General features: G+C 32.3%; 1 protein-coding gene and 1 long non-coding RNA gene across 2 annotated transcripts in view; one reads left to right on the plus strand and one right to left on the minus strand.

Annotated features, from left to right (window-relative positions):
• The window catches only part of Trdn (triadin), a 122,559-nt gene extending 119,046 nt beyond the window's left edge, over positions 1-3,513 (plus strand). The window contains exon 8 of the mRNA XM_047557263.1: positions 2,848-3,513. Coding sequence (XP_047413219.1) covers positions 2,848-3,110 — 263 coding nt within the window. The 3' untranslated portion in view covers positions 3,111-3,513. The remainder of the gene's footprint in view (positions 1-2,847) is intronic.
• Positions 1-17,630, minus strand: part of LOC124988084 (uncharacterized) — a 61,871-nt gene that overhangs the window by 12,447 nt on the left and 31,794 nt on the right. The gene's annotated exons all lie outside the window — the stretch shown is intronic.

The following is a 17,630-nucleotide window of genomic DNA, read 5'->3' on the forward strand; positions in this document are numbered from 1 at the left end:
TGCATGGGTAGGACCCTGTACCAGAACTAGCTTACATCTGTAGTTCATTAAAAGTTATAAAGAGGAAAGACAAAGAAGACAGTGATGGAATAAGAAGGTGAATAGAGTAAGCTAAATTTGAAACAGACTGTCTGACTGACCTGGAAATAACAGTTCTTCAGATGTCTGTGTTTGATGAAGTAGGGGAAGCTACTGCAGTTGTGAACACATTCAGGAAGGCTACACTATCACTGTGTTTGTGTTTATTTACATCTGCCCCCATATGTCTTAAGATATATTTTGGTATCATTTCCACAGGATAATATTTATAACCTTACCCAAGTTAGTGTGGTTAGGAAATGGTTAGAAGTTCTGGTTTTACTGCTTCTGTTTCTGACTCATTTGGTTGTACGATCTTTACCAAATGACTTTTGTTTCTTGAATTCCTCATATGCAGAATTAGTACAGTGTAATAATACCTGCTATATATTAAATGCTGGGTAAGTTACAGAGACGCTCCAAAGAGTTCTAGGAGTGCAACATATGTATATTTAATATGAGGAATTTATGCACTTATTTTGTGGCATTCAATTTTTTTTGTTCATTATTTTACTTGTTTCCACAGCATTCTTAGAGGAAGAGGCAGCTATGATGATGATTTATTTTTAAATGCAGGGAAACTAAGGCAATTTGTAGTTCCTTAATGAATGAGAGATGGAATTTGTTGTTTTCTAACTCCAAAAATGGGTAGAACCATAGTATGTTTATTGGATAACATTTTCCCCTACCTTGGCATGAGACAGACATTTGGATTCTTATAAAATTGTTAATGGCTGTGCTACTTGCAAAATTATATCAAATATGCAGATGTCATTCTTTTGATTAAACCATTTTGTTTTGCATTTGACAAATGTTATGAATTAATTATCTTCCTAACTAAAACAGAGTTATTTGAATCCAACATGGCAATGTATATGCATATTTTGCTTTATCATTCTTCAATGAATTCCTAAATGCATATCATTTTAATTATTTTTGTTAAAAATGAGGGAAAATATTTTGTCACAAAATTTAAGAATATTGATTCAACAAATGGAAATTTGCTATTGCATTATTTTCTCAATATTTTCCTCATTACATTCACCTCATTATTGAGTTCTTATTTTTTCTATTGAAGGCAAAGTTGTCTATTTCAAAGATGAGAGTCGCCGACAAAGGTCTAAAATATGTAGGGGAAATTTCACCATTTTTATTCTTAAAATCAATAACAATAATAATTCTTATTATATGTGTGATCCTGTTTCTAAGAAAATTGTCTAAACATGAATTTTAATAAAATTAAAAATAGATATAAATTTCACATTTTTAATTCTATGGTGTAAAGCCAAGTTTAAACTAGTAGAAATCTACAAAGATCAGGTAGATGAATATAGAATAGCCAAAAGTACCAATTTCACATAACAAAGTAAAAGCCAAAAATTAGTTGACAACTTTTCCAATATTTGATACATTTATTCTAAACACTTCTATTTACATATTTACTTTATATAGCACTAAATTATACATATGACCTGAGCATAGTAAATTATTTATTCCATGATCAAATCGTTAATTAAGCATGCATCAAGTCCATTTTTCTCTGAAAAAAGCACACTGTACTAGACACAATGGTGACCCAAAGATGAATAATAGAGTTCCTATCCTCAAGTTGCTTACAAGTGTGGTAAGGAAGACGGATAAGTGAACAATCATCTTAATTTAAAATACACAATAGGAAATAACATACTTTAATAAAAGTTCAGGTCAATGGAATCTCAGGGGAAGAAATGATTTAATCTAACAGCAGAGCCATTTTTTGCATGTGAATTATTGAATGTGGTGAAATTTAGATATATAGAATATATGGAAAATGTAGAGACTACAGTCTGACAATGTTGGCATGTGAAAAATACATAATACATTCAAGAAAAAGGAAGTAGTGCAGTAGAAGAAGAAACTTTTGGAGAGGTGCTGTGAAAGGAGAAAGAGGTTTTAAACACTGCATTAAAATTTCTTTAGATAGTTATATTATTGTGCTGGTCTTTAAAGATTCATCAAATAGTTTTGATCTCAGATCAATACAGATTCTCCAGAAGGGTTTTGGAGTTGTGTAAGTTTGGTTGTTGACCATTGCAGGAGAACTTTCTCTCTAGAGAGACCCTAATAAACATTTCAGTGTGGGTTTCTAGATTGGTGTTGATTTGAAGTCATCCACAGAAAGCAGTTTTTTTCTCAGTCACAATATGTATGAGTTTGTTATAGGAAAGAGCAGAAGCAAGCAAAGGATATTTAGAAATGGTTCATAGAATGTAGAAGAAAATTCCAAGTATATCACAGAAGCCACAAAGACTTGGGGAAACTTCAAAGATTATGAAGTAAGTGGGTAATATTTGTATGAGAAATTTATGGTAAAATAATTTTGGATAATGTATATAGCTAAATTTCCCTCCTTGGAGAGTCTCACTATAATATATCTTTGAGGGATTCCACAGCAAGAAGCTGGTCTTACTGTTTCCAAATTGATTTCAACAGACGAAAAACCTCTGACCTCAAATGCAGTGTGATCTCTCTTGATTACATAAAATATAGTACTTTTATACATAAATTAAAAAAACAGTTGTATTTTGCAGGTGAGCAGTAAGTCTAAGATAGCCCTTCATACACTACATTAAACTCTGGTAGCAGTCACAAATATGTCAGAATTCCAACTTTCCATTCTTTTTTATTTCTTCTTTCTTTTAAAAAATTGTTCTTATGAATCAATTACAGAATAAATATTTTGTTGGTAAATTAAAAAGTAATAATTCAATGTTTCTTAACTCTAAACAGAAGAAAAGAAAGCTAAGGCTAAAGAAAAGAGTGAAGAAAAGACTAAAAAGGAAACGAAAGGTGGGAAACCAGAGAAAATGAAGCAAACAGCTGCAAAAGTAAAAGAAGTACAAAAACCATCACCAAAACCCAAAGAGAAGGACAAAGAAAAGGACCACAAAGAGGCAGCAGCACTGTCAAAACATGAGCAGCAAGGTAAACATTCAGAGGAGGAGGCAACCCGAGGCTCTAAGAGAATATTGGGCAAGAAGCAGATGCAGTGAAATTAAAAGCTGAAAACGATCAAAATCAGACTCCAAACAGGGTACCAGACCCATATGAGTAAATATACCAGAAAAGAATATAATAAAATGGGAATTAATATTTATTTGTAGAAATATAAAATATGTTCACATATCTAAGGATGCATTTTGAAGTATTTTAAAGTGGGTTTTGAATTAGCATCTGAAGTTATCTACATGTTGAGGATAAATGTTGAATTCTTGAGATGTAGAATTTCCATTAAGATATACAATAACAATTGAACAATTTTACATGTCATACTTAAGAGAAAAGCACTCCAGAAAAAAAAAAATGATAGCAATTTCAAGGAGTTTGTTAAGGAGTCTGTGTCCAAATCCTAAAGAATAAATATTATAAAAAAAACTATTTATACATTCTCAATGTCTCTGAAAGCACACACCATTTAGAATATGATCAAATTATAAAATTAATTGAATTTAATAGGCAACAATTTATAGAAAAAAGAACTCTCAGGGTTCTTTGCCAGTTTCCATTGACTAAATTGATGGCTTTGGAAAGAATGCTCTACAGTTCACAGGTGGCTCTCTTCAATATGACTGATGTCAAACTTCAACTCTTACTTCAGAAATGCTATAGCATTGACATGCAGGTGGAATAGACAACTGAAGTTCTTTATGGAAGGGTTCTATGTGAATAGAAAGCAGTGGAATTTTTAGAGGGCTACTAAGTGCCTTTTAGTCCCACTTTGTGGGTCTTATTGAGTCTTTCTTTCCCTAAGTCCATTCTTAAGTCCAGGTCAATACACATTCTGAGACTCCCCTTCTAGAATGTGGGTCCTAACCTGTTCCTGTAAATGATGTGTCTTACAGAGATTACAAGATAAATTTTTCTTTTACTCTGGTAGCAATTGAATAATTTTATTTGAGAATTAAAATCAAGGAATTGGATTCAAAGAGACTTATTGTTTTAAAAAAAATCTTAACATTTAATTATTGATTAAGCTTTTGGATGGGGAAATGACAATACTTTTCCTCATTATAATTAACATAATATGAAGTATGCAGTCTACTTTTCTATTTTTATCTTCCCCAATATTGACAATATTGGTAAAGTTTGGTATACAAATAATATTTGTAAACTTTGATTTATAGGATGAAAGGTACTTATTTTAAAAAATATATTTTAAAAAAGAAGAAGGAAGGAAGGACAGATTCATTTTTTCCTTTTTTCTTCTTGTGAGCCAAAAACTTTGAGTAATTTTCATTTATGTTAAAATAATATTTTAAGATACCAGTGATTTAAAACTTTGGAACCTTAAATCTTTCAACTTTTTGGAGGGATACTGGGGATTGAACTCAGGGGCACTCAGTCACTGAGCCACATCCCCAGTCCTATTTTGTATTTTATTTAGAAACAGGGTCTCACTGAATTGCTTAGCACCTCACTCTTGCTGAGACTGGCTTAAAACTCGAGATCTTCCTGTCTCAGTCTCCCTAGCTGCTGGAATTATAGTCATGCTCCACTGTGCCCAGCTAAATCTTTCTTTAATTTTTAAGATGATTGATTATGTTACTATGAAAAAAATATTAGCTATTATCTTTTAAAATTATGTAATTTATGGAATATTTGCGATAGAAAATGGGTATAATAGAGAAAATATTTTAATAGACTATTATACTCATGGAATAAAAAAAATCTTCACCAATGTTCACTAATGTTTATTTATATCTTAAAATATTTTGCATTTTAAATATCCTTTTAAAAAGAGAAGTAATCACATGAAACTAGTTAAAACACCAAGTTTATCCAGTTTTTCATCTGTAATTGGAGTTTATAAAGTTGTATGCCAGCTGTATAGAGGGATGTCAAAATACTTATCCAGTAACTAGGAACATGACCATGTTTTGGGATGTTTATTTTTAGTATCTTTGGTGACTTTGAGGCCATATTTTACTGATGAGGATATACCACTAGGACACTTTCAAATAATATTTATTTTTCAGGTCACAAATACTATACTTTATTTCTATCAGTAATCAGATCTATTTAAGACAACATTACATTACCATTCCATTTTCATTTTGCTGTTTTCATTTCTACATTAAGAAATATTTATCTTTTAAAAGTACATTCAGGTATCATTTAGAGGTAGAAACAAATGCACAAATAAGAGTTCATCAGCTAAACAAATGCATTTGCTAAAGCAAGGCTTCCTATTGAGAACAGCTATCATCAATTAAATAAATATATTGCTAGGTAAGTAATCAAAACTTAACCTATAATGATTGGTCAGCCCCACAAATATGTTAACTTTTTCCTACACTTAAGATTTAAGAGCATTTGTTTATTTAAAAAACTAATCACAGAATAGTTTTATCTTAGCAAGATAAAAATATGGTGTTTAAAAACAAATCTGTGAGTTGACTTATTTTGAAGTTCTTGTGTTGATGACAGTAAAATCGAACTAGTTCTCCTTTGGTCAAGAAAATATTTATTTACTTAGCTTAAGTTAGATGTAATGAATTTAAGATATTCTTTTCATAAGATTTCTAAGTAGCTCCTTTTAAATAAATAGTATCCATAGATCTTTTGCTCATTTGGAAACCTACACAGGGCACAAAATCATTGGAAATTATTTGATTCTATACTATATATGTAAATCTATTAAATGTGGTTACTTTGAATATTGCATACATAAACAATGCTTAAAGCACTGAGACTAAGATGCATATGTATGTATATACCTACCATAAACTTACACACACTTTTATATTGCCTAATTTAGTTTTATGGACCAATTTAAATCAGTTTATGGTGGGGTAAGAAGGGTTGGCATGATGACACACTGTTTCCTAGTCTCTGGTGGTCTCTGGAGAGTCTGTGGGAAAGGGAAAAAAAGAAACAAAGCAATCTTCCAGCTGCTATATGTGCGTCTTTTTTCTTTATTTCTTTTCTAACAACTATTTAAATATTTGTGGCAGGCAGAGAAAATATAGCTAATGAGAATGCCATAGAACACTGGACCACATGTACCACATCCTCATTAGAGATTATTTTTAAGAATCCCTTTCTGTTGACATTCTGCACCCAGAATTCATTTTCCCTCAGCTGCCACTCCACAGGGAACACTGACAAGGCAGAAGCAGCTGAATGATGTCCATCTTTCTCCCTGAGGACTGCAAAGTGGAGAGACGGACAGCATGGATTATTTCTAGAACGATGCTATTAAGAATACTTTGAAGTGGTGACCAAATGTGAAGTTAACTTATGTAAATTATTATCCCATGACTATGAGAGTTACAATGACAAGACAACTCAGATTTTCTTTAGGAAAAATTTCCTGCTACATTGTTTGACTTGGGTTTTAAAAAGCATTTCTATAAAATGAATCTTCTAGAATCAGGAATTTTGTTTTGCTCTGTCCTAAGGCAGTTGAAACAGACACTCTTGGGACTGCCCAACACTCACCTTCACAGAATTGTTATACATCGTTAAGTTCAACCCTGAAGACAGGAGGAGATGGGTGTTCTAACTCAAAATATCTCAAAATTCTTAATGTAAAATATTTTAAAAATATTGACGCCATTAGAATATAAGATCACAGCATTATTTATAAAGAACTGAATCATTTTAAGTGTTGTAACTCAAATAATTTTCTAGATGAAAAAGAATGTTCCTTGAACTCACAGAGAATTTACTTTTCAAATTAGAAGTTCATTGAACTATTGATACACTAATCGAATGAATGATTTTTGGAACTAGAAATTATTGGTATGATACAAATAAACATGGCACTTTGGTAATAATTCATACTAGGTTACAAAGCTTCATTACACTCTCAATATTCAGTTGAGGAGGAAACTTTGAACTGTGGTTTTAGTTAATTCAGTACACTGTTCAACATTTTATGTATATAGCCACTCCATCGCCCTTGGGGGACAGAGAACAATATTTCATTTTGGAGCACTGTACAAATCCTTCAAATTACAAATAGTCCCTACATCCTAAACTTCAGACTGCATTCTAGCAAAAAGTCTCTTTTGCTGTCCCAGGAGGCTGTAGCGCCACTAGAGATCACTGAGGAAAAACACAATTGAAAGGTTTTAGATCAGTGATTCTGCAGATGTAGTCTAATTGGATGTATCAGGGTTTGTTTAAAATGCATCTTCCTAGGGTCCAGACACACAGCACAATTTTTGAAATGATGGGTCTCACAGATTTCTATTTTGGCATATTCCCTTATCTTTTTGATGTGTAAACTGCCAAAGGAGAACTACTTCTGAATTACAGGAAGGACAAATCTGAAGGCATAATTGCTTAAGTTACTGAAACAAAAGGGAAAGCCTGACAGTGTCACATTGATTCAACTTCTAATTTTCCACTTAAGGAAAATGCACTTTTTTTAATCTTGTCCTAGTTCAGACTTACCCATTCTACAAGGAAATCTTGTGTTCAGGAAAGAGAAGCTACCATCTGCTTTAATCTTACTTTTCTTCTATGTACCATGAGATTCCCAGGTCCTGCCATCTGAAACTTTCGTTACTGCAGTTCCATCAAAGAGCAGATAGATTCATGGACTGACCTGAAAATAAGACTTCCTCCCACTCCTGCTTCTGCTGTGGGAAAATGTGCTCTAATTTCAACAATCAAAATACATGTAACTTTTTGAAACTTTATGAGTTTTGGCTTACACATATTTAGGTATTAATTAAAATTGATTATATTTTAGATCTACCACCATAGCATTTATGTTTTGGAAGACCTGGTAGAATTTCATAACAAAATTGATTAAAAATGTGAACACTCTAAAAAGAACGAAGTTTACAAAAATCCTTCAATGTAAATTTATATTATAATAAGTTTTGTTGTTTCTTGTTTGATATACACAATCTGGAGCAATTAAAAATGTGTCATGTTGTATAAAGCCAATAAACTTACTTGGTCCCAAAGCTGCCTTTGGATTTGGTGGATTAATAAGATTTTTATTCTAGGAATACTAAAATGTAAATAATTACATAGAAGATTCGTTTCATAATATGTAAGATTTAGAGAACCTATGGTAAATCTTGTAGAATCTTTTAAGAATCTTCATCAATGGAGACTTCTAATGGCCTCAGGAGGATTTAAAGTTATGTGGAAATATGAAATAATTTAGAGAAAAGAAAAAAAAAAAGACTACTGAAATCATTTTTACTATGTTTGCCCCAAATGTTCACCACTTACTGTTTTTTGGTCTTTTTTTCTCCATAGGTCATAGACTAGTCAAGATCATAAAATGGTTTTATGAAAATTACTCAATTAATTAGCTTAACAGTGATATCATTTGGCATGGTTAGTCTGTTCTTGATTTCCTCTTCTAATTAAAGGACATTGTCATGCAGAGGACTTCTAAGGAGTTTCAAAGGGGATTGCCCTCCTGCAGGCCTTTTTGACAAAACATTCTGCAGCTTCCTTTAGGGTCTGGGAGTGAATATTTGGTAAAACATTTCAAGTTGAAAACAATTTTCTCTTGTAAAACTCCTGTTTCATGATCGTATGTCTACAAAGGGACAAATGAGAATGAGTGCTTTAATATGATGAGTTTGTAGCAAATTTGATGAAAAAGGTTTTGATTTTTAAAAACAACCACTAAATATTATCTCTGTTTCAAAATTTAAGCTATTTTTATGTGGAATAAATGGAGCATTATGTTCATTATGTCTTTTCCCCCCGTATGTCTATGAGGGCAAATTATACCTTTGCAGAAAATATGTAGTAACCAAAATAGAATTGTGCTATTTTGTTTTGTTAAACCATTTCTCCTTAGAAAAAAGAAAGGTGTTGATGACATTTTCTCATTGCTTTTTTTTCTTTCTACTCTGTCAGATCAGTATGCATTCTGTCGATATATGATTGACATGTTTGTCCATGGGGACTTAAAACCAGGTATTCCAAACAATTCTTGTACTTGTCTGTTTTAATAGTCTTTGTTTCTAAGATTGTTGGCTTTTTTATGTACTAAACTGTATTTTCATTTTTTTAAAATGCATAATGCATGTGTAGATCTAGAATAAAGCCAATAAAAAGCATAAATAATAAGTGGCATTAGGGCCTTTAATTTTACTTTCAATCACTGCATGGCCTATTGCAAATGAAGTCAGCTGAAAGCTAAAATCATTCTAATATCTTCATATGTAAAGTATGCTAATATCTTTAATAATATCTTGGAGTGAAGCAATGAGTCATCTTTTTTTATTCCTGGTAAACTTAGAAGAACAAAAGTATGACAATGAAAATATTCTTTTCTTAGAAGTGAACTTTCTTTTCTTGGAAGTGAACAAAATTCATATTAAAATACATCACATTTCAATTATTCAATCCCCCTGCCAAAAAAAAAAAACCAAAAAAACAAAAAAACAAAAAAAGCAAAACACTTTTAAGTTTTCTCCCCACATGTGAACTTTGGCCACTCCAGAAAACTATTGATGGGGATGGTTAAGTCTGGAGTTCATAGTCGACATAATGGAGAAAAAGTTTAGTTAAAGCAATGTATCTAATCTCTCATATCTTTAATTCTTGTCCAGAGTGTAATGAAGTATCCTTTACTAACTCATAATTAAAAATAAGCAACTGATTGCTTGCACTATGACTTTTACAGAATAAAATGAAACATGTTCATATTTGGGAAAACATTTTTAATAAGATGTTATTGTTAAAAAATGAGATAATTTACATTAAAATAACTGAATCTATTTGTTTAAAGCAAATACACCTTTGTGCCCTTATTTGTTTACGTAAAAAACTTTCTAAAATGCATAATTATAACTTGTGCATATATTGGCAAACAGGTATTTCATATCTGAAAAAAATGTATAATACATATAGGCCCTAGGAATTAGGAAAATTATGAGACTCTTAGCTAGCTCTCTGGACAACTAAAGTAGCTAGAGCAACTTATGCTGTCAGATGATTTCTTTCTCTTCCTCCTTTTTTTCCTCTTTTACCTCCTCCTTCATTTTTCCTATGTTTATAATGTGTAAGAAACTGAAATGAAATGAAATGAAATGAAGGGCATAAACCCGAAATGATGATACCTTACTTGGTGAAACTGATTATGATCAACAGATGGGTATGGTGTAATAGCAGAGTAAAATTAGGTGGAAACACTGAGGAAGGTCATGTGATACAGGAAAAAGTGAGGCACACAAGTACAGTGTTTGACTCCAGCCTTTTCTGTTGTGGGACCTTGACAAGGAAATCTCAGAACCTCATCTGCAAAGTTCTTACAAGTAATATGGAGATCATAGTTAAAACCTTGCATTGTTGACAAGGGATCTAGTGATTCACAGCAAAGTGTTTTCATAGCTTTCTTCTTTCATTCATTCATTTCACCACAGTATGTTGGGTGAACACTCCAGAGGAAGAACACTCTTGACAGTGATATTCTCAGGTTATATGCAACACAAATTCACTTTAGGTAAAAGATTTGCAGCCCATTTTGTTCAGCTGCAGTAGTTCAAGAAAGTCATACTCCACACATATTTTTGCTTTTATAAGATGGACCAAATATTTTCTTATACACAGGATGAATCTATATTATTGATGAACATGAATTTAAAAATGACTAATATGAGTTGTTTTCTTTATGTTTCATTAGCCTTTAAATTTCATTATTTGAAGAAAAATAATTGTGCAACAAAAATTGTTTATAGTAGCTACACTATGTTGATCTTAAAACAAATTTTCTAAGAAAATCACAGTACACAGAATCCTGCACTGTGGAAATTAGTAAGGGACACTGGCAGTTTAACAGTTACAATACTAATCATTTTTTTTTGAATACCTCACAAAAGCTGAAGGTCAGAAGGAATAATAAAACCATCTCTGCATGAGGTAAAGAAGATTTTGCTAATGATCACACAAAGAGAGCCCTTCTTAAGGTATATGTGAACCTCTCAAAAACAAAAAATCAGATTCAGGGCTGAGGATGCAGCTCAGTGACACAGCAATTGCCTAGTATGCATAAGGCCTGGGGGTTTGATTCCCCAAAGGATTAAAATCTATAGCACTGCATAATACTCCAAGTCCTGAAAATAATTCCTCAGTGCTATAGGATTGAAATTCTTAATCACATCTATTTACTTGACTTACTGATTGCCCTAACTTATCTCATCTACCTACATTCATTATTTTGAAGGTTTAAGAAATAAAAAATTATTTAGAACAGTAATTTTTGTTCAAGCACTAAGATGGAAGAAGGGGGAAAAGGGAAACAAAGTATAACAAACTATATGCTATCTGTATATGTACCAAAGGAAAGTTCAAAAATACTATCCTCATTATTGATTCAATATGTAAAATGCAATGATAAGGCACACACATTTTAAAATGAGGAGTGAGAAGTACAGATTTCTTCTAGGCACGTTAATTTAGAGAAATGCAAGTGATAAGACATTGACTCTGACTGACAATTAAGGAATAAAACAATTCCTGCCAAGTTTATTGCTCTGCATGTATCCACTATTTATAAAACATTTGTGCTTCCATCTGTTTCTGTTTGGGATTAGTGGAACACCTGTTATTGTTTAGCTGGAGTTCATTATTAATTATTGGTAATGAGTTTTTAAAACTATAATTTGATTTTTTCCCTCTGGGATTCAGTAATTCCCTTGGAGAATATTGTCATACCCTCACAAAGAGCCCAAACTGTAGTTCAAAGTAGAAAACCTTGTTGAGACCTTGTGCCTTGTGTTGACAACTTGAGGTCAAGTCCCCAGTTTTGCTTTATATCCCAAGAAATAAAGAACTCCTATGGCATCCTTAAAAGTTTTAGTTAAGATGTAAATCTATATGAATTAAAGTGCTCTGGTTCTGTACAGTGAATAGTGAATGTGTACTACACTTTGATTGGAGATAATCCCTACTTCAGTTTAGATACCATCATAATATGCCAGTGTAAACTGTAAGGATCAGATCATTGTGTCATATCTCAACTTCTCCTGTAATGATTCACTTTATATTAAGTTGGAGCAATAAGAAAATTCTGTTTAAATCTAGAACGTGAGCATAATACTATCAAGGCTGGTCGTATGGGCACCTGGAGTAGATATATCTTCTTTTTTTTGTTTTAAGATTCTGTGAATACTGAAGAGCCCCCCTCTGCAGAAAGACTTCCTTATCTTCCCTTTAATGACAAAACAGCCTCACCATGAGATCCCCTGATTCTGTAGATTGTCAGTGTTACATGGTTTGAACAGCTGTTCTAAGGGAGGGAGGGAAGGAGAGGAGAGAGAGAGAGATTCTGTTCCTGTGGTGTCTGTCTTGAAGCTAATAACCCTCACTTTCTCCCTAAGGATTAAAACTGTCTACTTGTCATTTTCTTATGAGAGAAGTACTAAAACTGGTCAATACAGATATCATTTGCAACACTGCAAATCAACTTGTGGTGCTTTGCTTTGTTTTCTCGACAAATCAATAGTAGAGATGTTCGATGTAAAATTCTTTTAGATTTATTTATATGACCTTCCTCATAATTCCAATTTCCTCTTCAATATTTCATGGGTAAGCACATTTTTCTTAAGCAACACTTATACCAATAGTTTCATTCACTCTGCAGACTCTTAAGCAAACATCATGATCTTGTCAGTTTCGTCTTCTGTCTTCATCAGTTTCTACCTGGGCTTAATGAATTGAATGGATTTCTGGACAGAGTCATCCAAGTTAAAGAGATGAATTTCTATAAGTAGGAAATCACGTGGCTCACAGACCTCTTTATATTCTTTGTAGATAAAGAAACCAATTTAAATGTTCAGTACAAGGACCAGACTAGTGTGCTTTGGGTTAGAATTTTAACACTTTTTTTTCCAGCTTTCATCTCTGTAGCTAGAATGATTAAAATTTAATATAAGTCAAAGTTTAGCCCTTAGAAGTTATCCCACCATTACAATTCCAGCAATTGTCTGACTTTTACTTGAACCAAGAATTTATGTCAAGGTAATTTATTTTACTTTCTGTGTCGTTTATTTTCCTAAAATTGAGTGTACTCACCTACCAAAATCTTCTCTGACTATAATAGGGTATTCTTTGGCAGCCTGTATTCCAATTCAATGGGTTTCAAGTCCATAGCTAGAAAAGCCTCAAGTAGTTAAGTTAGTACTTTCATTTTATTAAGATCCTTTTCTTGAACTTTAGTGGTACTTAACTGCACTTTTGGTTTAATCTTGCGGAGAAGAGGTCAAATGTAATAGCAGTATAGTCACTGTTATTTAATGGTTTAATCTGATGTATTTCACTTGGCTGTATTAAAGAAGAGTAGGAAATTCAACCTTTCTTTATACTTTCACCCAAAACCCTGCTCCAAGGTAGGCATCCTTCCAAAAAATATACTTATTTTAATTCCAAACATCTAATTATTTTTACACAACAAAAGCTTTGGGAGTTACCATGTTTAATCAGTAAGTATTTGTTGAATTCCCACAGCCAGCTGATAGTCAAGAGATAAGACATGAAATAAATAATTGTATAACAAATGATAACTTGAAATTTGTGCAGTAGAGACCCAGAAAATGTACACACCAATCTAAATATATCAGGAACAGTTATTTCATCTCACCAACTGTATATCTTAGTATTTAGAAAAAAGCCTTTCCATCATCTTAGAATACGGGGATAGTGAATATTTTGATGAGAACTTAAACAGAAAATTTAAATGCTTATTTCATAAAGTTCTAATTTTCTAAATAGAAAACATCTTCAGAAAGGGACTTACTATTCATCTGCTCTCATCCCTGAGTCTGCAGCTAACCAATTCCAGATTTAATATGTTCCAGCACATTATTAGAACATGCATCATTAAATGCAACAGTTGAATTTTTGAAATCTATGATGACAGATACTTCCTTTGAAAAGAAGAATGTTCTCTTCTTCATTCCATAATGGCAAAACATTTTCATTTTTATATTTATGAACATTAACTAGAATGACAAATCAGTTTTCTCATCTGCACAATATCTATATCCTTCTGATTCCTGTCTATACATTTCAACATTTGTGTCCATAAAACCCAGCTTTGGGAACATAGATTTTTGAATGAAAGGATGTTATCACATGATCTTTTAGCAAAATGTTAAGGTTAGGTTCTTGCCATGTTGAAAGCCTAAATAGATGAGAATACCATATTTTCTTTTTGTTCTTTGAAATGTATCGTTCATTCATTGATTTTCAAATCTAAGAAAATTCATCGTCATCTGAAGACTCACTTCACTTGTAGAATCAATTTCAATTTCAGCCTGATCATTAGAGTCTAGCCTATTGCTATCTTTCTGAATTCATCTTTTGATTTATCTAATAATTTTGAAGTATCTTTCTCTGTCACTTTTCTTCTCTGTGGTAATGGATGGAAAAGGAGTATTCTGAATTTTCAACTGTTCAATTAAATTAAAATTAGACTAGTAAAACGGTGTCTCTCAGCTTTTGTTATATCTTCCTAAATTATGATACAATACTTTACTGAACACAATAAGGTGACAGAGACAAAGAATTGGAAACTTCTCATTTCAGAGTTTATCTCAGAGGAGAGAAAAAGAATTTGAGGCTTTGCATCAGCATAGAATTTTCTACAGGATGCTTTAATAGGAAGGATAAAACTCCACATCTTTTCAGATAACATAATATATGTTGTATATAAAAGATTAAATGGGAGTATGTTAATAATTATTATTTAATAGCCTTAACACCAAAATTACATTAAAAAATGTATTCTTAAGCATTGTTGGAAATAATTGACAAAACAATTTCTAAGTTGATGAAATGGAAAATTCTGAATATGTAAGAAAAATATGATCATGATGATTCCAAAGTGTGCCTTCAATTTTTAGAATTGTTCAATGTTGCCACATGGTAATTGCAAAGGAGACAACAGTTTTTATTCTGTTTAAAAAGTAAATAAATTTTCTTTTCATTACCTGGAATATCTATATATAAAAAAGTCAATAAATATTTGTCTTTACAAGATGTTAGAGTAGCTAAAGAATTAAAAATAAATCAAAACCCTCACATGACCCTGATGGACCTTGACATCACACTAAGAAACAGTGGAGAAAATATAAACTTGGTGGGTCACACAAGCTAGGTATTAATACTTTGCCTATTTGTTTTTTGAAATTTCAACTTTATAAACTTTGCTTCTTAGGTCATTTATTAAAATTTATTTTTTTGCTTTATGGAATATAAAAAAAAATTGAAATGGGCTTGAGACATTGGTCAGGTCTGTCTACATGGATTGAGGATATAGACATTCAAGGCTAAAGGGCTTTATTTAAGGCCCAGAATCATGAAATCTTGAAATTTTCTTTTGTCATTACTGGGTGTTGAATATTTACTCTGTTAGACTCTTGAAATATTTTGCATTTTCCTAATCAAACCTTGGGAAGTGTATTATCATCCTTGTCTTATAGATGAAAGAACTGAGACACAATGAGTTTAGGTTATTTGTAAAGGTCTCACAGGTAGCAGACAGAAGATTCAAACTGAGGTTTATATTTTTTCTAAATCCTTAGGATTAATACCAAATCTATCTGTTTTCCAGATATAGATAGGGAATTCCAAGTTCCCTTTGCTTGCTACTCAGGGAACCTAAAAAGAGAAACAAAATTTGAATTGCATGAGATGGTTTGAAGAGAATGGAATTAGAAATAATCCAAAGGAGTGAAATAAAGTTTTGTTTTAGAATAGTAAACACAGAAAATTAAGATGACTTTGAAAATACAATTCAGGTAGAATCATGGGATTTATAGACACCAAAGGAAGGGAATATAAAGGTTATTCAGAGTTCATTGAACTGATAAACATAATGAATGGTCTAAGTAAGGTAGTACTGAGAGGAGCGGGGTCCCAGCTCACTGGAGTGGACAGGGCTGAAGAGGAAGGAAACTTTAAACTGATCATCTGTCCTTAAAGCCACATATGGTACCCAGTTGCAAAATGTGAACATGTGAAGATTCCCATCTGAGTATCAGTTGTTTAGCACCTGCTAAATACCAAGGGTCATTGTAGTTATTTTCAAGAGCTTTATTTTATTAATTCTCAAATCAAACTATGTAATAAGTAGTTAGTTAATCAAGTGTGGAGTTTTGGGGAGAGGATAGAAAAAGAAAGGTAGAACGTCCAGAAGAGGAACTGAAATGTCAGAAAACAAATTTTGAATAACTTCTACATGTATAGCAATCCCAGACCAAGCACAATAAAGAGGATATGAATACTAAAATATAATCCCCAACTTTAGCAAGCAGAATGGAAAGAGAAAAGGAACTAATAAATAAAAGAAAAAATAAAGTTAGGAATTGGGTTGCATAGTACAAACTATGTTACAAGCTTCAGATGAGAGACATCAGTGATTCCTGCTATTAAGGAAGATAAAGGGGATCTATAGCATCTGAAGCATGAATGGTATTTGACCAAGTGCTAAGGAATAGATAGAGCTTGCTTTGTTTGTATATGAAAGCGGAAATGAATTGGAGCATGGCAGTCCATGTGAAATTGATGTGTTTATAAGGCAGGATATCAGACTAAAAAGTGGATAAACCAAGATTGAAAAGCATCGGGAAATAAGAAATGAAATTTTTTAAAATGACATATTACAGGACACTTGGTCAACCCGATGGAATTGATATTTGGCAGGGAAATCTTGGAAGGATTTAAGTAGAATAATGATAAGAAAGCATATTTCATGATACACGGTCAGGTGGCACTCTGCTAAAGGGATTGACAACGAGAGAAATTTGTGGAATATTGCTAATTTTGGTGTATATAAAACATAATTTTGAAGGAAGAAAGGGCAAACTTTAGAAAGTCATTATTCATGGAGTGGTCATGGGAACTGTGAGTAGGTGACTTAAGAAATGAATGTTGCTACAAATTATCTCCAAACTGAAATTCATGCAAATGGTGGAATTGTCATTTAGGTCTCAGCTAAATGAAAATCAACATTGACATGAGCAGAACTCTCCCCTCAACACAGTACAGTAAGAAAAGTGCTAAAATTGTATGTGTTTGTAACCTAAATGAGGTAACACTTTCTTTTCTTTCTTCAGCTGATTTTTTTCTCATTTGGTTTTAGTTCATTTTTACTCTTCAGAGACAGCCCTCTAATACAGAAAGTATATGGGAGTCAGAACAGACTCCAAAGCAAAGTTGCATGGACTCAAATCTACCCTTGCCAGTTGGTGGAATGTGGCTTTTTCATGTTGGTTAACCTCATTAAGCCTGTTTGGTTCAGTGTTTTCTGGGTTCTAGGAACTATGCTAAATTCTGTAGATGTAGCAGTAAACAAAATATGCCTGCTAACCCTCATGAACCCCAGATTGAATTTAAGCAGGACTTATCTCTAGCCAACAGGCTCACAGTGCAGTCAGAAAAAAAATTAGTTATTGCTGTTATTGTTATTACTATTAAAAGAGAAGAAATATATGATTAATACCCATAGTTTTAGTTCTGTTCTATTTTTAATATGCTGATGTAATTGTTCCTATGAAAGATTATAATAATAAAGTATACCTTTAGGT

This window comes from Sciurus carolinensis, chromosome 7, assembly GCF_902686445.1.
Source record: "Sciurus carolinensis chromosome 7, mSciCar1.2, whole genome shotgun sequence".
Classification (NCBI taxonomy): domain Eukaryota; kingdom Metazoa; phylum Chordata; class Mammalia; order Rodentia; family Sciuridae; genus Sciurus; species Sciurus carolinensis.